This window comes from Symphodus melops (genome assembly GCF_947650265.1).
Source record: "Symphodus melops genome assembly, chromosome: 20".
NCBI classification, from domain to species: domain Eukaryota; kingdom Metazoa; phylum Chordata; class Actinopteri; order Labriformes; family Labridae; genus Symphodus; species Symphodus melops.
In genome coordinates this window covers 17,090,636-17,116,484 of record NC_136710.1, presented here as the reverse complement: position 1 = coordinate 17,116,484, position 25,849 = coordinate 17,090,636, and the positions used below count along the sequence as shown (strand labels likewise).

The window sequence follows — 25,849 nt, the reverse complement described above, 5'->3', positions numbered from 1 at the left end:
CACCACCATGTCTTTAGAAATTACATGTCATATGTAAAGGCTGAAGACAATGTAAACAACACTACCAGAGCAACAAGGAGTTCATAATAGGTGTGTGAATGATCAACAATCAATATTATTGGCAGAAATAGGAGGGCCCCAAAATCAAATTTTGCTTAGGGCAAATGGAGGCTTGGGCCAGCTCTGCCCTGCAGACTAGATCAGAGAAGCTGATTGTTTTGACCAACCAACAACAGACAGTCACCCATTCAGCTTCATTTCAAACTGTATTCTCACAGGTTAGGATTCACAGGCCTCATGGTTTTTGCCACCTCCAACCACACTGTGCTCTCTTCCTGTCCGATAACTCGTGTGTTCCTCACTCACTCATCTAGTTCTGCAAGACAAAGATCCTTTTTCTGAACACGTCTTAAAAAGTCACAGGGACAAACCATTGCTGATGAAGAATTTAAGAAACGAGGAGACAAATGAAGATGGCAACTCGTGCAAGAACCCGTCACGTAACTCGATCTTTTAATAGATGAATGAAACCTTTATTGCCCCGAGGGGAATTTGTCTTTAACTGAGATCCTAAAAACACAAAATACATCACAAAAAAATGTCAAACCCAAATTCAGGACAGCAAATAAAAACAAACCTTTAAAAAAAATAAAATAAACTGAAGCATCATGTGATTACATGTAGGGATTTTAAAACATCACAAAAGAGATGCAGGTAGCCACAGACAATGTTGATGACGCAAAAGTAAATATTAAGTCAAAGTTGATATTAAGATGATAATTCAATTAACTCTCACCAACAAGCCATGTTAAAGCACAAAGCATTGTCATACTGTATGATAGAAGATCCTTTCAGGTCGCCTCCTCTCTCTATGTGGAAGCAGCATAAAGACATTTGGCTCCAGCTCTCTTCTTACAGCTTCAGGTCAACTCTACAACTTCTTGGCAGTTCAGATCATCAGAGGCCTCATTCTGTGAAGACAGTATTTACAGTCATCATGTGGTCACATGACTTGAGTTTTATTCCCAGAGTAGACCAACATATTCTGGATCTTTAAGCAGGAACACATCGTGATATTTGGTTGTTGGTCGTTGATAAAAGATTATTCAGCCTGTAATTTAGAAAAACGTGTTCTAGTGTTGAAGTCAAGATCAAGGCAGGACGAGAAGAGGACAATAACAGACCAGAAATATCAGTGAAAAATCATCATCGAGTGTGAAGCAGGCGAGTCACTTTCTTACTGAGTGTAACATTGGAAAAGTTACAGCCGTTACCCGGGATATAAACCTAATTATGAATGAATTGAAGTTTTTTTTTTTTTTTACAAAGGGGTGTGTTCCTTCTAATCACAGGTGTTGGGTGGAAAAATAACCTGTCAGTGGTGGTCTTGATTTTAAACCTGGAGTCTTCACAGTCTTAGACCGAGTGATGTGATGAGAGTCCAGATTGACAGACATTAAAAAAGTCGTTTTGTGTGAGAAAAGTCTCTAACTGTTGGTAAGCAACCTTTTCAATGATCTTTCCTAAAAACAGTAGGTTTGATATGAGTCTGTAATTAGTTATGACAGAACATTGAACTTAATTACTGAATTTATTTACACACTCTCAAAGTTAACATTTAAATTGGACTCACCTCACGGTGTCCTGGATTCTGTCCTTCAGCTGCTGAGGGACAAAATCAAACATCTGGTCAGTTTATTCAATGTTCATTTTAGTCATTTTGAAGACCACTGAAGGAACATGAATGACTTTTCTGCAGTGATAAAGAAAGATATGAAACATACCTGTGTGAAATGTCCTGTCTTTAACAAGCAGACCAATGACGACCATCACAAGCAAAAGAGTCAAACCACGCAGGACGATGCTCACCAGAGTCGCTGCTCCATTACACTCCACTTCTACAAAGACAGATCATTGTGTCAGAATACATTTTCCTTTTGGACACTTTAAAACCTGACAGGATTAAACTCACATCTTTAAGACTTTGAAATATGTAAAGATTAGAGAAGTCTGTGCATTATATAAATAATAATAAAAATTGTACTTGTACAGTTCGTGTCCATCAGTGTTTTGTCAGGGCTTGATACAAAAAAATATATTCAACTTTACTTGTATAAAATACAGTCTTGGTTGTTCTGTAGGCAGTGTAGAGCTACAGCTATTCTATGAGGCTCGTTTGTGAGGTTTATATCAACAAGCGAACAAATTGTTTAAGCTTTTAAGATGTCAAAGACAATAAGTCTGTGCATTATAGAAACAATAATAAAAATCATACTTGTACTGTTTCTGTCCATTCTGTCTCGGCCTTCATCTGTCTCGCTGCTTCCTATTAAACATATTTAATAAAGTTTAGGTCTTGAGTTCCTGTTCCGTTTGACTCTTTTACAGAGACAGATCATTGCTTCAGACTCTGTTTAATTTAGCGAGCGTTTTAACATGAAGGATTTCAGATGTCAGAAGTTTGTTGAGTTAAGAAAACCTTTGGAGAATCTTACTTTTACCGTTGTTCATGCTGTTATGAGCATCACTGCTGCCTATTAGAGAAAGATTTTATCTTAACTGATTTACAACAAAATATATGAGACAATATGTTGATAGAAGCAGAAATAACGTGACAATGGGAACAGAGAGAAAGAAAAGACTTTAAAATAATCTTACCTTTGACCTTTAGATGTATCGTAGTAAGAACTGGACACCCCCCTCTGTTAAATCCACAGTAATAAATTCCAGAGTCGTTTAATTCTACTGAACGGACTTTGAGAGAGATAGTAGAGTTATTGTATAACATAGTGAATTTATCACCACTGTATCCATCTTGATAGTTCACATCAGTGGTAAGACTGTAAATAGTAGAGACACATTGGATGTCAGTTCCTTTGACAACTTTCAGCCAATATCTGACTGAGTCATATTGGTCCATGCCGGAGCACATCAGTGTGGCATCTCCACCAGCCTGGACCTCCACAGTCTGAGACTCAGAACCTGAGACAGAGATCCAACCTGGAACAAACAGATGAGTGACCGAGATCTTAAGAGTCAGAAGCTGAAGGTGAAACACTTCTCTTCACACGAGCTAGCAAATACGAGATAAGTGGATAAAGATGCATGTAAGGAGGATAAATCAAACAATATGAAACATATGAATGATGTGACAAATGATGAAACACTTACTGAGGCTGCAGAGGAGGAAAGCTTTTATCAGTGTATGGTTCATCGTGGTGCGTATGACTGTGGCTTTGAAATGTCCGCAACTTGAAAAGATAGCAGCAGAAATCGGGCAAAGAGGAGGGGCCTTTGATGTCACTTATCCTGTTCCTGCATCTGATGCGAGACATGTTGCATCTAAATTAAGTTCAGCAACAACCATTTAGTTTCGAAAGCCATATTTGAAATGAGGCCCCAACCAAAGTTCAAACATGCTCTGTGCACAGATAAATAAAAAGGTGTTTTCCTTGTACACTTTAAAGTAAATGTATGATGACGTTGAAACCACCAACAATCAGCAGAGAAAAGCTGTAGATCTTTAAAGTATGTTTTACAGTTTGCTGATGGGAATATTTTGAGTAAAAAAGTTGATTTCCTTTTTTATAAAAGAGATGCAGATAGACACTGACAGTGCTGTTTTAACTAACTCTAATGGGTGTCAATCAATTAACCCCATGTGAACAACAATATCCACTCAACTAAGTTGGATTGACTCGGAGGGAGAGGACAATACCACTCAGCAGGTTCTCTCAGATACTTCTGGTGTTCTGCATGGTTGAAGTCCTTGAGCCAGTTTAGCTTCTTTTGTTGTCAGATTAAACAGCAGAGGAGGGAAAAGAACATAAGAGAGATACTGCTGATCCTGGTTCTGTTCCCTTCAAAGACTGATGTTTGATCATGTTGGACACGTATGTATAACTTCTTCACCAGACTGAACCTCTACAGAGTGAGACTCAGAAACTGAGATCCAATCTGAAACAACAGAACAAAACAGAAACTGAAGGAACAAACACTTTCATAGATTTAAATATTTATAGGATTAGTCATTAAAAACAACTTAATTAGATGGATATAAAGTCAGTACCCACTTAAGCAGAGATTCAATACCAGGCTATTGTTCATGTGTATACCAATGTGGCTCTGCTTGCACCTGTGTGTGCTTTCAATGTTAGGAGGCCTGGTGATGTCTTACATTTCCTCTGTTGTTGCTTGAACTGACCCTATTTATATTTTCAGGAAAAGAACTGCTAATGCAGCATGTAAGTGAAGCTTAGGATCAGCTTCTTTGAATTTTTTTGTATTTAAGGTCAGGACAATCGTTTTTTAAAAACTATTGTAAAAATGATCTCAATGAAAAGGCATGTTCTTTAAAATGCAAATCCAGGAACATTTCTCTAAAATATTCTAGTTCATATCAGAACTGAAAGCTTCAAGACAATATTCCAAATAACTTTGAGAAGCAATAATCCTTTCTCCTCACCCGTTTTACCATAACAATGTGACCACCTCTCAGTATGTCGGATATGTAAGGCACCACGTGAACATGTGTTTGAAGCAGGACAAATGTGTAATTGTGAAGATGTGAGTGACTTTGAGCCAAATTGGGATTGCCGGACGACTGGGTCAGATCGTCTCTGACTCCAGAGGTTATTTGGGGTGTTCTCCGTCTCCAGGTGGGTCAGTACTTTCTACGTCAGTGGAAACCAGTGAACTAGTGAAAGCATGTTGAGTTTGGCCCCTGTGGTCTGATTCAACAGAAAAGCCAAAAGTTTATGATGGCTCTGATAAAAGGTGTCTTTCCATCGAGTGACACAGAGGGCATTTTTGCACGGAAGCAGAGTGCTTCACCTTTGTTGACACCTTTGATCTACCAGGCCTCTCGGTTTGACTTAAGACCACAGTGAGCTGTTAGTTCCTGTTGAAGTGTTGTGTACATTTCTCACACCTTGAATGGTTAGACACATCTATATCTAACACTGGATATTAGAGATATCCAGTGTCAAATACATCTTTAATGACCCCTCCTCCATCAACCTCTAAACCTATTCTTTTTGGATCAACAGACTTTGACTGAAAGAATGCAAATGGAGATTTAACACTTTACAGTAGCCATCAATCATCAGTTCTTTATTTAGAGCACAGATTGGTTAACTCTCACCAACAAGCCGTGCAAAAGCACAAAGCATTGTAATACTGTATGATACAAGACCATGTCCAGCCACCTCCTCTCTCTATCTGGTAGTAGCATAGACGACATTTGGCTCCGGCTCTCGTCTTTTGGCTTTAGGTCGAAATGTCACTGCTGCGTAGTTCAGTTCATCAGAGGCCTCATTCTGTAAAGAGGGTATCTACAGTCATACTTCATACGTTCAAAACACAGGCAGATGAGAGAGTCTGCATGGAGCAGCAGAACATGAAAATAGACATGTTGTTCAAACATTACCGATTGTCAACGTACTTTAGGAGACGCATACATTACATATGAACCCCACCAAGGGCATAATATGGGACCTGTAAGGCTTGGTCTACTCTGTTAAATTGGTTACATTTAATATATTTTTGTTGACTACTCACATTAACTCAAATGTTTCAAACAGTCATCGAAGCCAGAGAAAGTCATTTTATTTAACGGGACTTGTCTAGTCGTCCCTGCTGCCATGACAGAGTCACCATGGCAGACAACATGTTAATTGTTGTCGTAGAAACACCGAATGATATTTAAAAGGTCGCTGCAGAAGGAAGCAGAAATTGCTACTGAAAGCTGCTGTACTATTGCTGTGATAAAAACATCATTTAAAATTGTACTTAGATACAGTAGCTCGTCAGGAAACATATTCTCCTCCTTAGGTCAAATTCTCACGTTAGTTTATTATCAGGGATGGCGGTTGTGGGGAGTAGCAGAGAGAACTCCCATGATTCCCCACCAGCCTCTACGTCATCTTTTTTTTATTGTTTTTGCTTGACAGCCCTCTGGTGGTTGACTTTACATACTGTGCCTTTAATGTATATGGACAACATGTATATGTATGTCTATAATCACACACATATTTTAGGCAATCATTAAATAAACACCAATGAACAAAATGTCAATATTATACAGCACAAACTGTATAAAGGTCAAAGCAGTTGTATTTACCTCAGTGTGTGCCTGATTCCGTCTTTCTTCAACAGCTGAATGACAAAATAAAACATTTTTATCAGAGGTTAGAGTTCACTCAACATTGTTTTTGGTCAACTTAAAGACCATCAATAAAGAGAAAAAGTAAATATTATACAATTGCAATAAAAAGTACATCATGAAACATACCACTTTGAAGTTTCCTAATTTTAATCATCAGACCGATGACGACCATCACCAGCAAAAGAGTCAAACCACCCAGAATCACGCACGCCAGAGTTTGTGCTCCATTACGCTCCACTTCTACAAAGACAGATCACCGTGTCAGAATACATTTTCCTTTTGGAGACCTTAAAACATGACAGTTTGTGCATTACAGAAATGACAATACAAATTGTACTTGTACCATTAGTGTCCATCAGTGTTGGGCTTGTGACTGAAAAAAACGAATATTTTACTTGATTTATAGAAAGTCCAGTCTTGGTTGTTCTGTAGGCACAAAGCTACAGCTATTCTCTGCTGATCGTTGGTGGGTTTTATGTCCACAAGACTTGCGTTGTTGGTTGTTGTTACTGCTGAAGTGGGTTTAAGATTGTGTTTTTTTTTATTTTTTTTTTTATTTAACAGTAGAAAGAGTCCTAGTATCGGGACATATCCACACAGGTGAAAAACCTGGGCGTGATTTTAGACTCTGAGCTGACTTTTATTCCACACATCAAGAACATCACCAAAATAGGTTTTTATCATTTAAAGAACATAGCCAGAGTCCGCCCCATTCTCTCTCGGGCCAACACGGAGACGCTAATGCATGCTTTTATCACCAGTCGTATCGACTACTGTAACGCCCTGCTCTCTGGTCTTCCTAAAAAGAATATTTCATGCCTACAACTCCTACAAAATTCAGCAGCTCGTGTCCTGACGAAGACCAGAGGGCGGGCTCACATTACTCCGGTTTTAGAATCACTGCATTGGCTCCCCGTGTCTTTCAGGATCGATTTTAAGGTTCTTTTAATGGTTTTTAAGTGTATTAATGGTCTTGGGCCTTCTTATCTGTCAGAATTGCTTTTACCATATGAGCCCTCGCGGTCCCTGCGCTCCTCCGGCAGAGGTCTTTTAGTCATCCCAAAAGTCAGGACACACACCCACGGCGAGGCGTCCTTCAGTTTTTTTACGGCCCTCGCCTCTGGAACAGCCTGCCGGAGGACCTCAGGGCCGCAGAGAACGCTCATATTTTTAAGAGCAGGCTCAAGACCCACCTTTTTAGTCTAGCTTTTAAATAATATTTATTCATTTTATCTGTTATGATTTTAGCATTTTATGTTTACTTATATCTTACCATCATTCTATTGGTTTTAGCTTTATTCAGTTTATTGTTTGGCCTCATTTTAAAAGTTTTATGTATTTTACGTCTCTTGCCAGTGTTTCCTCCGAGGGAGCCCTCTGTGTCGGGAGCAGTGGAGGGCTGTGGCTGCCTGGGCGCCGTCCTGCGGTGTCTGGGTGGAGGTCAAGGGTCTCGGCCCCGCCTCCCCTGGGCACCCTGTGATGGTGCCCCTGATGGCCGCGGCCGATCTGCCGCTCTCGATGCAGACGGCTCCTCTTTGGCGTTTACTTACCTGGTTCATCCGTACTCAGCCTTCTGTCCATATCATTGATGCTGGTGTGTGTGCATGTGTGTGTGTGTGTTTAGGTCTGCGCGTGTGTGTTGGAGCATGGGGTGACTGTGAGTATGAGTGTGATACTGTTTGTATGCGTGGGGGGTGGGGGGAGGGTGGGAATGATTTTAATGTGATTTTAATGTAATGTTAACATGTAAAGCACTTTGTGCTACTTTTTAAAAGTATGAAAAGTGCTTTATAAATAAAGTTTGATTTGATTTGATTTGATATCTTACAACAATGTTCTTGTTTTCTTTCTTCTGGACAAAACTAAAGTAATGGGAATATTTCCAGCCACAGAATGTAACTTTGGAAGCTGCCATCATCACTGCCAGGTATGCGTGACAACTGCCCATCAGAAAAGAAGCCCAGGAAAACGGCAATCTTGGTAATCATAAAGCTAGATCCCTTTCTACTTTGCTGCATGTGCCATTAAATTATTCTGCAGATTTTTGCTTTTAAATCAGAAGTGGAGTAATAACAATAGACCTGAATAGTGATGACTTATTTTTGTAAGCCAACCCGGAAGTAACTACGCTACAAGAATTCACCGATGGGATTTTTACATTGGATTTTGGATCGTTGCAGAAAATAAGCTCCGTGTCAAACACACATTTCTGATGTGTAGCAGTTTTGTTCAGCTGAAAAGCTAACGTTGTGCTATAGTGAACAACACAGCGGTTGGTTTATTATGACGCCACGACTGTCATGGCTTATTGATCTAATTTGCGGTTTTGACAAGCTGGCGAGACTTTAGCTTAATAAGTAGTTTATTAACATAATATTAACAAGAGCCCTGAAAAACATGACTACAGGTTGTAAGGAGGATTAATGAGAGAGTTCCCGACATGATGACGTTAATGTCCCCGACAACCACTGTCGTGTCATGTAGCCACTTGTTAGCAACAGCCATTTTGAGTTTGCGCAAAAACTTTAAAATTCACGAGTGGGTGGTCTTATCTAACGTAGTTTATCTCGTTTGGCAACATGTCAACATCTCTTAAGCTAAAACTGATTTCAGGTGACTTATCACAAATCCATTCAAAATCCACATTGACTTTTAGAGTTAGGAATCCATGACGCTAAAATGCTAACTCACTTCCAGGTTTTAGGACTCATTCCTGTAGCACTCTATAACAGTAAGGTTGTAACTGTGAAATTATTACTGGATTTGTAATACTAATTTCTTACATTACTCATTAAAAGTAATTCTATTAATATAAAGTGTTAGTAGGAATGCGTACTGCCCAACACAGCTGTCCATTCTGTCCTCGCCTTTGTCTGATCGATTCCTAACTATTAAACATATTTTAAAAAAGCTTGCTGCTTCAGACTCTGTTTTTCTTTTTGGAAACTCCAAATTCAATGAAATTTGTTGAAGAACAAAATAAAGAGAATCTTACTTGTACCATTGTTGTTCATGCTGTTATGAGCATCACTGCTGCCTATTAGAGAAATATTTTATCTTCACTGATTTATATCAAAATATATGAGAAAATGTTGATAGAAGCAGAAATAACGTGACAATGGGAACAGAGAGAAAGAAAAGACTTTAAAATAATCTTACCTTTGACCTTTAGATGTATCGTAATAAGAACAGGACACCCCCCTCTGCTAAATCCACAGTAATAAATTCCAGAGTCGTTTAATTCTACTGAACGGACTTTGAGAGAGAGAGTAGAGTCATTGTGTGACATAGTGAATTTATCAGCACTGTATCCATCTTGATAGTTCACATCAGTGGTAAGACTGGTAATAACAGAGACACATTGGATGTCAGTTCCTTTGACAGCTTTCAGCCAATATCTGACTGGGTCATGTTTGTCCGTGCCGGAGCACATCAGTGTGGCATCTCCACCAGCCTGGACCTCCACAGTCTGAGACTCAGAACCTGAGACAGAGATCCAACCTGGAACAAACAGATGAGTGACCGAGATATTAAGAGTCAGAAGCTGAAGGTGAAACACTTCTCTTCACACGAGCTAGCAAGTACGAGATAAGATGCATGTAAGGAGGATAAATCAAACAATATGAAACATATGAATGTGACAAATGATGAAACACTTACTGAGGCTGCAGAGGAGGAAAGCTTTTATCAGCGTTTGGTTCATCGTGGTGCGTATGACTGTGGCTTTGAAATGTCCGCAACTTGAAAAGAGGACCATCGGGCAAAGAGGAGGGGCCTTTGATGTCACTTATCCTGTTCCTGTATCTGATGTGAAACATGTTGCACCTAAATCATGTTCAACAAGCATTTAGTTGCTTGGCCCTTTAACAAATGTTTCAAAAGTATTTTTTGAAATGAGGCCCCGACCAAAGTTCAAACATACAATGCTTTGTGCACACACACACACAGTGTATATGTACATATATATATATATATATATATATATATATATATAAAAAAGGTGTTTTCCCTGCACACTTTAAAATAAATGGACTTAACAGGAAAATATTGTCAGATGTTAAAATGTGTTTTAAACACTTCAATAGTATGAACACTTTAAAGTATGTTTTACAGTTTGCTAATTGGAATATTTTGAATTAAAAAAAGTTGATTTCCTTTTTTATAAAAGAGATGCAGGTAGACACAGATAGTGCTGTTTTAACTAACTGAACAGTGTGACACCAAACCTGACAGTGGGATTGACGAGAAGGGAGAGGAAAATACCACTCAGCAGGTTTTCTCAGATACTTCTGGTGTTGTGCAGGGTTGAAGTCCTCGAGCCAGTTTAGTTTCTTCTTTGTCAGATTAAACAGCAGGGGAAGGCAAAGAACATAACAGAGATACAGCTGATCTTGGTTCTCGAAATACATGTCCATAATTATGTTGGATTGAGTTCAAGGGAGACAACATATCACTCAACAGGTGTTCTCAGATACTTCTCGTGTTCTGCCAGGCTTTTCCCCAATCCCCACTCTGTGGTCTACAGAGTCTCTGTGGGTCCATTCTGTGGGCCCTCTCTGGATCTGTTTCTGGAGCGTAGAAATGAGCAGATTGCTAGAGAAATACAAGATCCCACAGGTAAAGAGAGAAAACATGAAACATGTTGCCTTGTCTTTCTGAGAATGATTTGTTGTTCATTTGGTGCCTGTTTTGATGTAAGGCTTATAAAGTGATGAAAAACAGGATTATGAGTCCTTATATCATGTTGTATTTGGAAATTGACTGGATGCTTTGTATGTTTTGTTGTCTGACGTCCTGTCTGGTTAGTCAGTCTACAGCAACAATGATTGACTAAAGCAGCAGTGAACTACAGCGCAGTGCGTGGTGTTGACAGGCCGCAGTGTGCATGAGGAGTACTTGACCCAGTTATTCCTTTGTGTGGTGGAATTTTTGTAATTACTTCATGTGTAATGTTAATTAACAGTTCCTGATGTCAGTCAGACCTGAAACAGTTCAGCTTTGTCTTGAGACCAAAGACAGCTTAGAAAGTCTTTACAGTTCTCTCTGATATTTGCAGGGATGTTTGGGAAAACTTATTGTTCACTCCAAGCTCCTGGACGTCACAGATTGTTGTAGATGGGTCAATGTGACATGACCCTGATAATGATATCTTTTTGAAATGCATTTGCAAGTGTCCAGGAGTGATGTTTTACCATGACACTGAACCACAGGTGTGATGCTGAATCATATCTCCTGCAGTATTCACCTGATGTATAAACTTTCATCAACGCGAGCCATCCGAGTCTGGAGTCTTATTGGAGTCGAGTTTTGATAATATCCTCGACACTTTGCCCAATCAAACCACGGAGGAAAGCCTTACTTGACTGCATGACTTGCTTCGGCATGGATTCACATTCTGTTTGATTGTCAAAAACTAGATGAGATTTTACACATGTACAAGACAAGATCAGCATACGAGTCAAAGTTGATGCTCTGTTCTATTGGAAGATGATAATGCCATGTTGGTTTTTCTGACTTATGATCTCAGTGCTTCTGCTTGGGAAAACATGGATGCCTGCAGTTAAATGATGCAGTAGCATGTAGCTACATGTAGCTTAACTGAAGAAGCCTATGTTAGCTAACAGAGACAGGAGGAGCAGGCAGCTACAAGCTCTTAAAGACTTCTATCATGAAAACAAAACAACTGATGATTATGGAACATTTCACACAACATTACAAAAGAGTTAAAAGTAACAAACACGTTATTCTGCTTACAGTACCTGTTATATTGCTGTGATGTCAATTCCACCGTCTTGCCAGGTTTTCGATGAATGGCCGTTTCATGTTCCTTGTACTTTTGTGTCCTGCAGTTCGAAAGGTTTATACATGTGCTATCTTTGGTTTTCACTCATTTGACACCCACAGCAACGCCTCTGAAGTTCTCAATGATGCATTTGCACACATGAAAACAGAAACTGTCATGTCTGTGAAGTAGAGAGAAAAGAGGCAAAAAACCAGCAGAAACAGCGAATGTGTTCTGACAATTTATTTAGCACCATCCTTCATCTTACAAACCTGCTGGGTTTTTTGATGCTTGTGGTTACACCTAGATACTAGTCTTCCTGTGGTTGCAATGAAATGCTTGCTGGTTAGGGTTAATGCTTTGTTTTTTTCCCCAGAGCATCTGTACACATTTCAAGCTGCATATCTTTCACCTCACCCCATCTCTATTTTCAGATCTGTGCTTGGGGGTCTGTACTTTCGACTTCAGGAAGTCTTGCTTTGTTTACAATTTGACAGTAGTCCAAGCTGGACAAATCAGTCATCTGTCATATGTGCAGAAAAAAACTGATGGTATGGAAAAACCGGAGGATCGCAATGCAGGATTATGATACACCATGCAGCTCTTCGAGCTGTACTTAGCTAACCGATCAAGCAAAACATGCCAAACACAACAGAGAAGAATACTTAATACCATGCAAGTCTGCGTCCCGACAACATCCACCCTCCCCAACTTAAAGGATGCGTGGGAGTATAAGAAGTCACTGCAACTGTCATTAAAACACACATTTGTCACATATAAGCAAAGAGATCTCAGCCTAACATCAGCTGATGAGTATTCAATATGTTCTTTGAACTTGAAGTGTGGTTGATGTCCCGGACTTTTACCTTTACTGATTAATCTGACCACATCTCATTTAAGGACCAATCAGGGAGCAGGAAGTGTACTCCCTGCTTACACGATGTGGGTGCTGCATGGAGACATGTTGGTCTGATACGTGCAATGAAAGAGGAGTTAGCTTGGACCGGTTATAATGTTAATAAAAATACAAGTTGCACCACCCTGCATGCAAAGGACAACACAAGGCTTACAGAAAGAGTTGTTATTGTTGGTTGTTGGTAAACCTCGTTGGAAACGAGGTTTCCACCTGATGAGTTTCTTCCTAGTTGCACATGTTCTTAATCAAGAGATAACTTCACATTTTAAGAGAAACAAGTGTTTGTGTTGTCAGACAGGTGGGGTGTGAACTTGTGAAGAGAGCTCAAGGCCAGTCTTCCTGTGGTTGTCACTTTGAAACTAATTTTACTACAATGGAAAATAACAGCGGGGGAGGAGGCTAAGACACACACACACACACACACACACACACACACACACACACACACACACACACACACACACACACACACACACACACACACACACACACACACACACACACACACACACACACACACACACACACACACACACACACACACACACACACACACACACACACACACACACACACACACACACACACACACACACACACACACACACACACACACACACACACACACACACACACACACACACACACACACACACACACACACACACAAAGCAACAAATAGAAAAAAAGACAGACATTGAGAAAAATAGCGAAAGAAACACGACTCTTTTAAAACATTTGAACCAAACTCGTAAGGCACAATATTGATGTCCTCGTGTTTGATTCACTCGAGCTGCATTGACTGTTCACACAGCCATTGTCTCACTTCTTACAGACTGGAGTTCATCCTCCAAGATCTTAATCTGTCATCAACAAACTCACTGTGCCATGATGTAACCACATAACAACAGAGAAGGCAGAATCACAGTTTATCATGAACAAATACTACATCCTCTAGGGGGCAGTAAAGATCTGTCTGTCTCTTTAAAGTGTAGGTTGACTTACAGTGTGGATGATTTTACTGACGTTTGATATAACTGCATAGGTTTTTTTTTTTTCAAATGTTATATTTTGGAGGACTGGTGTTTTGAGGTGTCTGTGGCTCAGTGGTAGAATCTGTCCTGTGTTCATTGACACTCTCGGAGTTTAAGTTCCTTTCAGCTAAATCAGTACCTCGTGCTAAAAACCTCCCACACACCACAACACAGTGCACAGGGTAAAAAAAAGCATATGCTCAAACAATTTCAAAGAGTAAAAAAATCTCTATTCCTTTCCTACAGAAACCACCACGACTCTTAGAAGTGGAACGTTTTTGCAACTTCTTTATCAAAAAAGCATCCTCAGCCACAGAAAATTGATCGTTGTTAAATACCAAATACAGTTGTAAGGCATTCATTGTATTATCCTTATGGCTGTAAGTCAATGAATGTGCATGTGAAGTGTCAGAGTGCTACGAGTGGTCACATGACTTGACGAAACTCTGGCCGTGGTTCATTCTTGGCACCAAAAACATTTAAATAAATATTGAGATACATTTTAATATTGAACTTATCTGTTATTCATTAATAAAGTTATGTCAGCTCACACTGCATGGTTGATTAATTACACACGATCAAAGCTCCTGATTTATGTGCTTACACTGGATGATCTGATCATCTGACACGACTATCAGACTGTAAGAGTTAAGTCAGATCTGTATTTTAGTGGTGCCATTGCGCAGCGTTAGAGACGCTCTCACACGTCACCAACAAACAGACTTATGCAGCTTAATCATAACTAAAATATTCCCCGTCAGCTTGAGCTCCGCAGCCATCTCCTGCCAACGTTTCTCTCCTTCCAAATTTCCATGATAGGAGAGCGAGGACGCATTTAAAAGGCTTGCCTGCTGTTGCCATGGTGATTTCAGACACTTTCTGCTAGTTTGTATAGGCGTAATCGGTGAATCAAACAACACAACCTGAAGTAGGGGATTTAGCACGTGGCTGCGCTCTCACTGTGTGAGTGTTTGCGGAAGCTCGACCAAAACTTCCGACAAGCCTGAAATTCATTCAGCTGGTTAGTAGCTGCTAATCATGAACTATTTTAGGCCAATTAGGTCCAGATTTTAGTGCACTAACTATACTGGAGAGAAATGTCCCTGTGCTCACCTGAATATACGAGTGATTTCATGTTTCCACGAACTTGACTATTTTTGTTTGGCAGGTTCTTTTTTGGGTTTTTTTTGTCTTTGAGAGACAGGACAGTGGTGGATCGAATTTAAACTCAGGGAGGGAGGGGGGCGAGCGAGAGAGAGAGAGAGAGAGTTTTAGATTTTGTTCTCGTGTATTTGTCTTCTGCTGAGTCTGCAGGTGTTGGAAATGTCACATGCGTTGGCCTACTTTGGCACCAATCAAATGTAACACCATTTTTTTCTAAGATGCCCATTTGAGTCTCAAACGGATCAGTGCTTTAAAAGTATTTGACAATGCATCTGTTAATGATCCTCTGTGGAGTATGTAAGTCTCTTATACGATTTTGCCAACGTATTGTTTGATTTAATGCTTAAAATAAAATGGGAGCTAATTGTTTTTGTCTTCTTTAATCTAGTTCACCTGTCATCTGTTGACTGTTTGTCAGCGATCCAACAGGACACCGGAGTTGTAGCTGCCACTGTTGGAGAGAACGTGACTTTAAAATGCTTCTATGACAGCAAGGTGTCGGTGCACTTCTCCTGGTACCGCCAAATTCCAGGCCGTGGACTTGAGCTCATATCTACGGTTTACAAGTATGATAAGCCCTCCAAAGTCTTCCCCTGGATGAAGAAGAACCCTCGTTTCTCTCTGCAGAGGACGGAAGCCGCCAATCATTTACACATCTCAGACGTCCAATTCTCAGATTCGGCCTCGTACTTCTGTGGAAGCTCACACTCCAACATAGTGGAATTTGGAGATGGGGTCTTCCTGAGTGTTAAAGGTACGGTGCTTTTGTTTGATTTTTGACTGTAGATCAAATACAGAAGTGAGTAAAAATCTGCTCTTTTCTTTAGTGACTTAAAACTTTTTTTTTCTACTACACAGATGGCTAATCTTAGCCAATAAACAATAAATAAATCTAAAATACTTTTGGTGAAAAATGTAAAAAAAATAAAAATAAAAAAAAAGGCAGTTTCGGCAGTGTGCTTTTTATTGCTTTGTCTGACACCTCTATATATGTATGTGTATGTATATATATATATATATATATATATATATATATATATACACACACACACATACACACACACCTGCTGGCAATAAAAATAATCAAATCTAATAACTGATTGATTAAAAAAAATTGTAAAAAATTTGCATAGAGAAAAAGTAAAAAATTGATTGATTGCTTTTGGGCTAGTTTGCTTTTGCAAGGTTTTAAAGCGACATCAATATAAATCACAGTCTGTTTCAAAACTGAAAAAAAATCCTCATGAGAAGATTTGAATGTTATTTTTGTCTCTTTAAATTACCATAAAGCCACATGGGAATATAGGACACAGTGTAGTCTCAGGGGAAAAAGACTTACACTGTCTTTCTGTGTCCTGATTTCCATTGCGCTCAGGAAAGTATACAACATGCAGTTTCCGCCCAGCTATGTAGATCTTTCTACCATTTCTTTTCAATCCAGCTAATACTGTAAAGATAGTTAAACTCTCAGCCTATGGTAACACTGATAGTTGTAAAGTAAGGTCTCACAGCCAGTAAACCAATTTGCCCAAGGTCGCACTGCTCACTTCCTCATGTCACTCGGCCACCAGCAACGCCGGGCCCCTTGAAAAGATTACACATTGGGCCCCTACCAAAACTAACAATGGAGAATTTATATATCCACACCACCATCACACAAACGAGCTGTTCAAACTTGAAACAGTGCTGCTTTGTTTTACACCCTGACCATGGGAGATTAAACTGTAATATTTCCACATAGTTAAAAAACAATATACACTTTGTAAAACACACCTTACAGACATTTGAACCATTTCAGCAGCATTGTTTGAGAGAGGCCACATTTTTTTCCAGAAAGGAATTCTGAACGTTTGGGTTTTTTTTTTAGACAATTTAAATTAACTTATTGCAGTTATAACAAGATAAAACCCAGCCTCCCCTCCCCACATGGACCCTAAGTATTCAGTAACACTTGACACACTATGACGCCCGTGGCCTGAAACTGAGGAGTCATTTTCAATCGTTAAAGTCTATCAAGTTAAAAGGATACTAGGTTTTCTTAAAATGCATGATTATGACCAAAGGAGTGAAATAATATGTAAAATGAAATAACATTCACAATGAATAGAAGTGAGTTTTCAATAGTGTTATGTGCAGTGGCTGGCGGCTGCTCTTGGGCTTATGAAGGCATTTTATACTTTTAAGTGGTTAGTCATATCTGAAGTAGACCGCTTCTTTGTTTAACATATTTGTTAAAAGAAAACAATTTATTGTAAATACAAGAAAAGTATTCTTTTTATTTGACTGATTCTTTAATTTTTTTTTACCCCTTCTGTCAATTGTAGGAGCCAGCATTAAAGAGATAGACCAGGGACCGGCATCTAAGAGCATCCAGCCAGGAGGCTCTGTGACTCTGAACTGCACAGTCCACACTGGGACCTGTGATGGAGAACACAGTGTTTACTGGTTCAGACAGGGATCCCACAAAGGAGTCCTTCACACGCAGAGCAACAGGTGTAAACAAGTCTCTGCACAAGGTTCCCCTCCACAGAGCTGCGTCTACCATCTGCAGAAGGTCAACGTGAGCTCCTCTGATGCAGGGACCTACTACTGTGCGGTGGCCTCCTGCGGAGAATTACTTTTGGGCGATGGGAGCAAGTTGCTAGTCAAAGATAATGCTGAGGACGAGATGGCACAGATGAGAATCTTTGTCTATCTCTCGATCACTAGAATTGGGATCCTGTTGTTTTTTACAACTATTTGTCTTTTGGTTTACCTCAACAAACGCAGAAGAAATCCCAAATGATAGATTCTGGCTCTCCATTACATTATATTTTATTAAAACTTTTTGACAACGGCATCAAGTTAAACCAAACATAAGATACACATTCTCTCTTGTATATTACAATAAAACTAAGCTAATAAAGCTGCTGTCATTGTCATTGATGTATGAACATGTATATAACATGTTTAGGGCTTGCATTAGATTTGGTAAAATCCCCAAAAAAGAAATCTCAGTTCAGGAACTGAATATTCCAGATCTATTAATTATCACCCATTAACGGCCTGCTGAGGTTGAAATTGCAGTAAAACTTCAACATAGCTGACTCAAAGGTCCAATTCTTTATGGTAATGCTCTGGAAAAAAGGTGTTTACATGCTTCGCAGCTACTAAAATATTCCTGTTTACGTGTTAATCAGCATATAGGGGTCTTGTTCAGGTTTTTAAATAATTGAAAAATGAGCTTAAATTGGGTTATGACAATTAGAATAAAGTGTTTACATGATTCTGACGCAATCACAATTTTGTCATTATTATGATTAATACAGGAATATGGTGTGCATGTAAACGTAGTCACTGTGCAAACTCTGCAAAACCCCAACACTCCTGCAGCTTATAAATGTGTATGAGTGGAGTTAATACTGATGGACTCTTACACAGCAGCCTCTCAGTGTGTGGTGAACGTGTAGGTGTGACCTGCAGTGTAAAACTGCTTTGATGAGTCAGAAGAGAAAAGAACTTTACAAGCTGAAATCCATTTACCATAAACTCCCCTAACCACAGAGCAGCTGAACACCGCTGTTCTTTGCACACACGCTGTTAGCATTTAGGCAGAGTAACATTGTGATCTCTAAACGTGAGCTTCTTAACATGTTGGACATCTCTAAACTTCTTCTGAACATACATTTTGATCTCACAAGCAGGTTGCTGTGTTTGTTGACAGTCTCAGAGGTGAGTCACTCGGGTACTCTGCAACAAAATGAGCACATCCTGCTTGAAACCAACATACCACCGCCACGAGAGCACATGGTCTCAAATAGAAACATGACCAAACTTTACTAAAAGTATACAGTTCCCTTTTGTTTTTAAACACCACAAACCGACACAAAAAGAAGACTCAAGCGTAGAGATGTGGCCTGTTTTCTGTAACGATCCTGCAATATTAAAGTCACTTATCAGTTAAAAAAAAAAAAAAGTATTTGATTGTGGTTCAAATAGAAATCCTTTAGTTGAAATTTAAAAACCTTAGAGGAAATGCATCTGCAAATTTCTGTCTGGGAACAGAATAAATTGTTTTCGTGCATGCCTTTTTTCTGTTACTGTTCAGTATTTATCAGTGATCTGCAGAGATCTATGAAGCAGGGGCACTTCTGTGGTTTCTGCTGCAGCAGCTGAGATGACTAAAGAAGTCAATGTCACTTTTAACATTCAGCAACAATGTGCAGCCCAGTGAAAGTACAGTGACAATCTACTTGACGATTTATTCTGTTGACTCAAATCAAGCCGAGGCAGTTTGTAGTTATAAATGTGTAGAGTTTTCTTTTTAAAGGCCTCTCGTCTTTGGTCGTGACTTCAGCCTGAGCTGCTGCAGGCTGTGGCTTCTGGTGGCCAGTCTTCCTGTGTTCAAGTTCACTGAAACCTGTTCTCAGTAACTCACAGGTATTCACCACACGAGTCAACACTGATGCTGCAGCCTGAGCATTTCTGGTTAGAAGGGGCTGTTTATAGACTAGTGGGGGTTTTGAAGATGCTTTTTTTAGGTAAGAGTTTACTTTGTTTTACTGTCTAACTGTCAGTAATAACTTTTCCCCCCCTGACGCTTTTCTGAGTAATTCTGTCAATCTGCAATATTAAAGAGTTTGAAATAACATGTCTGTGTAGCTAAAATGTTTAAAACGTCTATTTTAATGTGTGAGATGGACTGGACTGACCACAACATTGTGACTTTGCATTTGAAATTCAAACTTGAAACTCCGGGCAAGTCAAAGTCAATCAGGATGGCCTTCAATTTTCTCCACACTGACAAACGTCAACTTAAGGCAGCAGTGACTCCAGATGAGTCAGAACAGCAACAATAAACTGAAGAAGTGTCTCAACGGACAACAATTCACAATAAATCCAATGTTAGAAAAGCTGGGAACAATATTTTAGGAAACGCAGCTCAAGGAAGTGACAGTCTAATCTATAGACAACAATACTGTACGAGTATCTTGAGCCTGCTTGTAAAATCCAGTTTCACAGTTCTACATATAAAGGACTGAAATGCGGAAGTCAAAGAAGGTTAGACAACAGAAAAGGCAAAACAAAGCTTACCTTATCAGCAGTCCAAAGTCCATAAATGTCCAACAAAACTCCAATGTAAAAAACCCTCTGAAAAATCACAGATAGAAGCCATGGGTAAAAAACAAACAAACAAAAAGCAGAGCTCAAAAGTCCTTAAGGAGCTGACAAGAGGTCAGAAACACTGAGAGACCAAAGAGAGACAGGAGTAATCAGACACAGGTGAGACTAACGACACAGGTGAAGACCATCAGAGCGATCAAAAAGGAGAGAAACCAGACGAAAGGAGGAAGGAAAACAGAAACAGACACAAAGAAAACTAAAGAATGTCACAGTATTATTGCTGTACGCATACAACATCATTTATTTATATCATTTATATACTTTATTAATCCCCGAGAGACATGCTTCTCACACACACAGGCCTGAATCACAGGACCTGTGGACATGCATTAATGAAGGCCCCCACAGGAGGCGCCCCCTGAGCTAGTCGGGGTTCGGTGCCTTGCTCATGGGCACCTTGTCAGTACTCCATATTTTTGTACTAAAGTAAGAAACATTAAAAATAAAGAGAACAGCAGAGAACCATCAGGTTGGTATAGTCCACAACAGAACACGTTGTGACGATCTCACCTTCTCACTGTTTTGCCTCCAATTCTTTTCAGCAATCAACAACGCTGTGACTTTATTTGGAGTCATAGAGAAGTTAAAGTGATTGAATATGCTCGTAAAAACATTCTTGTGTAATTTACTCAATTGTTCTGAATATACCAACATAGTCTTTATTTACGTCAGTCATATTATAAACATTTTACTGGAATATGTGAACATTAGCCAGACTGTTTGCCGGGTACAACATCCATCCATCCATTTTCTTCCACTTATCCGAGGGTGTTTCCTGGTGTCAACAGGCAAAACAAGTCAGTCCAGACATCTCTCTCACCAGCATTTCTCAGGTCAGATGGGATATACATAGTCTCTCCAGTGAACTCATGAGTTTACCGAGGGACTCCTTCCAATTCCAGAGACTTCTTTGAGGCATCCTTTTAAGACGCCCAACCACCTCAACAACTGGCTCCTTTCTGAAGTGGCGGCTACTTCAGGACCTCCCCTGAATGTCCGAGCTCCTCAAAGGTCGGATTAGACCCAATAGTCCTTTTGCCTTAAGTGACATTTCATACATTTAATATAAGCAACATATTGCTGACCTCTTTTTTGTTTTTGCTTTGCCTTTGTCTGTATTACTGAAAGAAAGTTTCCCTGTTCTTCTGACAGCATCTTACATCAGAATAAACCACAGAATCTTCATTCGGTTTCTCCTCAGATGTTCTTTGGGGGAAGCTCTCGGGTCCTGAAGACTCAAATGTAAAGATGACTCCATCACTAACCTGGGAGACATTAAAGTTAACATGATTATGGTTAGTGAAGTGCCACAGACACCAAAACAGTATCATTAAAAATCAAAGAAAAGGTGCTTTGGGTGCAAAGACAAACTCTTACCTGACCGACTTCAGAGCGTCTACCAGTTACCTCTGAAAGAGCAATCAAAAATAAAGACAGTGAATTCTTGCTTCTGCAGAAAGTAACAAAACATGGACGTAATCCTGATGAAACATTTAGAAACATTATTTACCTTTGGAATTATTTCTCCGACTCGTGCAGAATTTCCATAAAAGAACGAGTATCACAATCCCAAGAACTACATTTGACAGGATGAGGGCAATAACAGCTGGACTTAATTCCACTGGTTTTGTATCTGCAGAAGAAATGAAACACACTGTTTTGAAAACCTTTATATTTGCTATATCAGTGCAAACATACTGATTATTCATTCCACTTGCTTATGACAGTCAGTCGTAGTACTTGATATCTAAAGGATACTTTCACTCAAATTGTATTGATCTCCCCACTCATTTGCTATCTGCAGCCAGAGCATCATTTTGGGGCCTACAGTGGATAGCGATGTAGACTTATGCGTCACGATTTCTGTTTCACTTGCCGTTGCTTTAAGTCCATTGAAAAAAAAAAACCGATAATGGAGTTGGAGTTTGTAAAAAAACATCGAGGCTGGGGGTTACTGGCTGCACTTGAATTTAGGAAATAGTTTTTAGACTTCAGTTACAGCTAAATATTTGTTATGCGATGCCTAATATTGGGGAATTCAATAAGGTGGATTCGGTTTTACGATCCACATCTGACTGCTGTCCTGTGTTCAGGCAATGATCAATAATTTGCAAATGAGCGACACTTCTGAATTATGAAACAACACTTACGATTTATTGGAATCAAGTAACGTGCCAACAAATTATGCAATTGTGTTCTAGTTGAACCTGTTTATAAATTTTGACTGAAAAATGCACTGATGATTATTTTAACATTTAATTGACCTGCCGATAGTTCATCTATTCATTAGATGATTTTACACCGCCAAGTGTCCATTAGTTTTAACTAATCCCCTTCATACACATTTTTTTACGCCGTTGGCGAAGCAATGGGGGCAGCTTTGGGGTCATGAGGTGGCAGGAGCTGGGGATCGAACCCCTAACCTTCTGTTTGACAGATGACCGACTCTACTTTGACTCTTCATACACATCTCACATACACAATCAATTATATCTTACTGTGAGTATTAATCCTGGTCCCAAACAGAATCTGTCCACATGAAATCACAACACAGAGATAATAATCATCATAGCGGAGGTTCCTCATGACTAATGTGTACACACAGGAAGTTTCTCCTCTCTCACTCCTGTCACAGCTGTGGGTATTATATCCAGATGAGGAAATAATTTGTGCCTCAGAATGAGGAGAGTTTTAAAGCCGCATGATAACAGTGTGTTCACCTGCACAAAGCCCAGTGTTGAAAAAGCACCTGAGAGTCACAGAGTCTCCTGGATGGACTGTGTGAGACTCTGGCTGCTGGACAACAGAGTCACTGATCATATTTGTACCTAAGAAAGGAATAACAAAAACTGGGATCACCGGCATGACGTCACTCTTTACTAAATGTACATTCACGTTAAAGCCTGCCTCATCCTTGACCAGAAGTATCAACATTTATGATGGATTAAGCACCACAGTAGCATCAATTTGGAATAGGAGATGAACTGGAGCGTGTATACCGCATTTCTAGTCTTCAAACTACTCAAAAGCACTTTTACACCTCATGACAGACTAACAACTGAGCCACAGCTGCCTTTTAAAGGTAAGGGATGTAATTGAACATTTTGTGTTAGTTTGGGGGCAACTACTTCATCTACTTCCTTTAAGTATAACAAATCGTAAAAGTATACATACATACATACATACATACATAAAATGGACAACACGTCTCATGCAGATGCGAGCTCGCTGGGTATAAAATAGAGCACAATTTTCTTAGGTTCTGTTTGTCTGTTTTTTTTTTAGGTTAACTAAGAAATGCATTGCAATAAAACTCATGTAACAGACACATTTGTGGATCGTCATATTTTGAGGTTTAGAGCTCATGATGAATACCTTTCAGCATCAAAAAGGTTCCTGATCCAAACTGAATATCATTCAGGTACATTACTCCACAGAAGTAGGTTCCAGTGTCCTCCCGTGTGATTGCAGAGAGGCTCAGATTGCTGCTGATTCTGTCAAAGGTAACTGAGTACCGTTGATTAAATATATCAGCAATTTTACTGTCGTTAAACTTTACATCTAAAGTTGCCACTAGCTGTAGGCTCCTCAATGTGGTAAATGTGTACCACACTCTTCTTTGCCTGTCACTCTTTATGTGACATTCAATAGTTGCTGATTCTCCGAGCTTCACTGTTTGAAAAGGAACAGGCTGAGAGATGTCATCTGACTGTGACACACCTGAAACACGAACACAGAGGACAATCATCAGCTCAGTGTGAGGGTGGGCAGTTCAAGTTTTACATACAGTAAGTCGATTTTTGTTACTTACACAAAGTCCAGAGCAGGCTGATATTCACAAAGAACAGCATCATCCTGTCAGCGTCTTCCCCACAGCAATCTGCAGTTACTGGAGCAGCAGCAGAGCTAAAACAGACTCAGCACTCTTTTACCAGGCCACACCCCACGAGAACATGATTGGGTAGTTGGCAGCGAAGTAAGAAAAAACCTCACCATGACCTCTTTTTACATCGGTGTATGTTGATTTAAAGATACTACGTGGAGTCTTTGACATTGAATGACATAAACCACAATGAGGTCGAGTAGATACTGCAATTTAGTCTTAAACTTTCTACTCAAGGTTGCTGTTCAATTTTAGCCACAGTGTACTCAAAATAAGTGTTGAAATAGAATTGCACAAAGTGGTGAACTACTTGTATCTCAGAAAAACTGAACCCCCCCACCTACACCAGGGGCCGCATGAAAAACAGTAAGACATTGTTGTAAACATGGTGTCTATTGAATATGTTGTTGATGAAAAGATCCAAACAGAAAAGTAGTGAAAAAAATTAAGTCAACTGAAAAAAAAGACCTTCTTTATCAGTGGTCCTCATCCTCTTTGTCAGAAAACTCCTGTTTTTTATTTAAAAAAAATCCTTAGTATAAACTATTTAGGTATTTTATTGCCATTCATATGTCGCGCAAGTTTACACTAACGTCAGCACAGTAGCATCTTTATCCATCTGTCTCCCTCCCTAAATAAATAAATGTAAGCATTCGCTGGAATGATCTGTGAACTAAGCAATTCAAGAAAAGCGATAAGTATGAACGTGGTAGCGATACATGTCCTACCTTTATCCAGACACAGATACTTTTGGTTTGTTTCTTTTTATTCCCACTGTTCTTTCCAACACGACTCACGATACTGCATGTTACTCTCAACTGTGGCACAACAAGGCTCAGAGATTTAAAGTTACTGTTGTAACGTCCACTGTCTGGGAACATGAAAGTGACCTCCACTGTTCCCCTCCCCCGAAAGCAGGCAGCACCAATCAAATTCAGAGTTCAAGCTGCAGTTTATTTTTATGTAAGAAACCAATAAAAGGCCATTTTCAGATGTGTATTATCATATTTCTATTTTACTTCAGACTTTTCAGGTAAAATAATGTTAAAGATTCCTGTTGTCTGAAAAGTCAAATTACACAGTAAATAGTTTATGTCCTGCCACAGGTAGCTGAAGATGAAACGTCAATATGTATTACTTTACTCTGGAGTACACACATTCACTCATTGTGTCGTCGACATGTCTTCTTGATCTGCTGGCATGGTTTACCCTTAAAGCAGCGTAATGAAGATTATCTTCATTAATGTGACCCTGAACACACACACACACACACACAAGAAATCACAATAAGTAACCAGCAGGAACTAAAAGTAAAAAGACTTAAAGTAATTATTCTGAGCTGAAGAGCAACAAGAACAATAATAATAAACTGTATTCATAAATCAAATCTCTAAACCCATGATAAGAAGTACAAAACATCAATGAGTTGAGATAAGGCAGAAAAAAATTCAAACATTACAAACAACAATAGAAGTGAATACAATCAAAAAATTACAAATCACACATATTAGGGAGATTTAGGATTTCACAAATATAGTCTTAGAGCTCTCATGTTTTTAAAATGTCTGCTCCACTCCTGCACACGTAGGCATCCATGGACTTGCGTTTTTTCAATGTCAGTGAACAAGTTCAGCTGATTTATGGGGAGAGTGTGTTTTCAGGTCTCAAAGCTAAAACAGCAGTCACCTTTCGTTTTAAATTTTAATTCTACAATCAGATTGTTGCTGAATGACATAAGTAG

At 39.4% G+C, this 25,849-nt stretch overlaps 2 protein-coding genes and 1 long non-coding RNA gene across 6 annotated transcripts; 1 reads left to right on the top strand and 2 right to left on the bottom strand.

Moving 5' to 3' along the window:
• Positions 1-5,127: 5,127 nt before the first annotated feature.
• On the bottom strand, positions 5,128-20,256 carry LOC306841755 (uncharacterized protein). 2 transcript variants are annotated; one of them, XM_079371719.1, is made up of 9 exons: positions 20,136-20,256; positions 10,430-10,734; positions 9,827-9,970; positions 9,326-9,667; positions 9,162-9,203; positions 6,510-6,539; positions 6,293-6,406; positions 6,122-6,156; positions 5,128-5,318 (listed from the first exon to the last, which is right to left on the bottom strand). In XM_079371719.1, the coding sequence occupies exons 3-9, from the start codon at positions 9,921-9,923 to the stop codon at positions 5,217-5,219; spliced, it is 762 nt and encodes a 253-aa protein (XP_079227845.1). In that variant the 5' UTR covers positions 9,924-9,970; positions 10,430-10,734; positions 20,136-20,256; the 3' UTR covers positions 5,128-5,216. The 2 variants fall into 2 exon arrangements, 1 of the variants encoding a protein (XP_079227845.1); XR_013781580.1 differs by lacking the exons at positions 5,128-5,318; positions 6,510-6,539; positions 9,827-9,970; positions 10,430-10,734 and having other exon boundaries at positions 5,902-6,156.
• LOC306841931 (immunoglobulin alpha-2 heavy chain-like) lies at positions 14,462-19,417 on the top strand. 2 transcript variants are annotated; one of them, XM_079371962.1, is made up of 3 exons: positions 14,462-15,359; positions 15,451-15,816; positions 17,387-19,417. In XM_079371962.1, the coding sequence occupies exons 1-3, from the start codon at positions 15,329-15,331 to the stop codon at positions 17,845-17,847; spliced, it is 858 nt and encodes a 285-aa protein (XP_079228088.1). In that variant the 5' UTR covers positions 14,462-15,328; the 3' UTR covers positions 17,848-19,417. The 2 variants fall into 2 exon arrangements, with proteins under 2 accessions (XP_079228088.1, XP_079228087.1); XM_079371961.1 differs by lacking the exon at positions 14,462-15,359 and having other exon boundaries at positions 15,387-15,816.
• A 561-nt stretch (positions 20,257-20,817) lies between the features above and the next one.
• On the bottom strand, positions 20,818-23,047 carry LOC306841882. Of its 2 annotated transcripts, none has more exons than XR_013781603.1 (4): positions 22,975-23,047; positions 21,736-21,858; positions 21,603-21,634; positions 20,818-21,490 (listed from the first exon to the last, which is right to left on the bottom strand). It is a non-coding gene; the product is annotated as an uncharacterized lncRNA (long non-coding RNA). The 2 variants fall into 2 exon arrangements; XR_013781604.1 differs by having other exon boundaries at positions 22,946-23,046.
• Positions 23,048-25,849: the final 2,802 nt, after the last annotated feature.

Coding starts and splice junctions, on each gene's coding strand:
- LOC306841755 (XM_079371719.1), bottom strand. CDS start 9,923: ATGGTCCTCTTTTCAAGTTGCGGACATTTCAAAGCCACAGTCATACGC. Junction 9,204..9,325: donor GATACATCTAAAGGTCAAAG/GTAAGATTATTT, acceptor TTTCTCTAATAG/GCAGCAGTGATGCTCATAAC. Junction 6,407..6,509: donor AACACTGATGGACACTAATG/GTACAAGTACAA, acceptor CTGTCTTTGTAG/AAGTGGAGCGTAATGGAGCA.
- LOC306841931 (XM_079371961.1), top strand. CDS start 15,402: ATGCTTAAAATAAAATGGGAGCTAATTGTTTTTGTCTTCTTTAATCTA. Junction 15,817..17,386: donor GGTCTTCCTGAGTGTTAAAG/GTACGGTGCTTT, acceptor TGTCAATTGTAG/GAGCCAGCATTAAAGAGATA.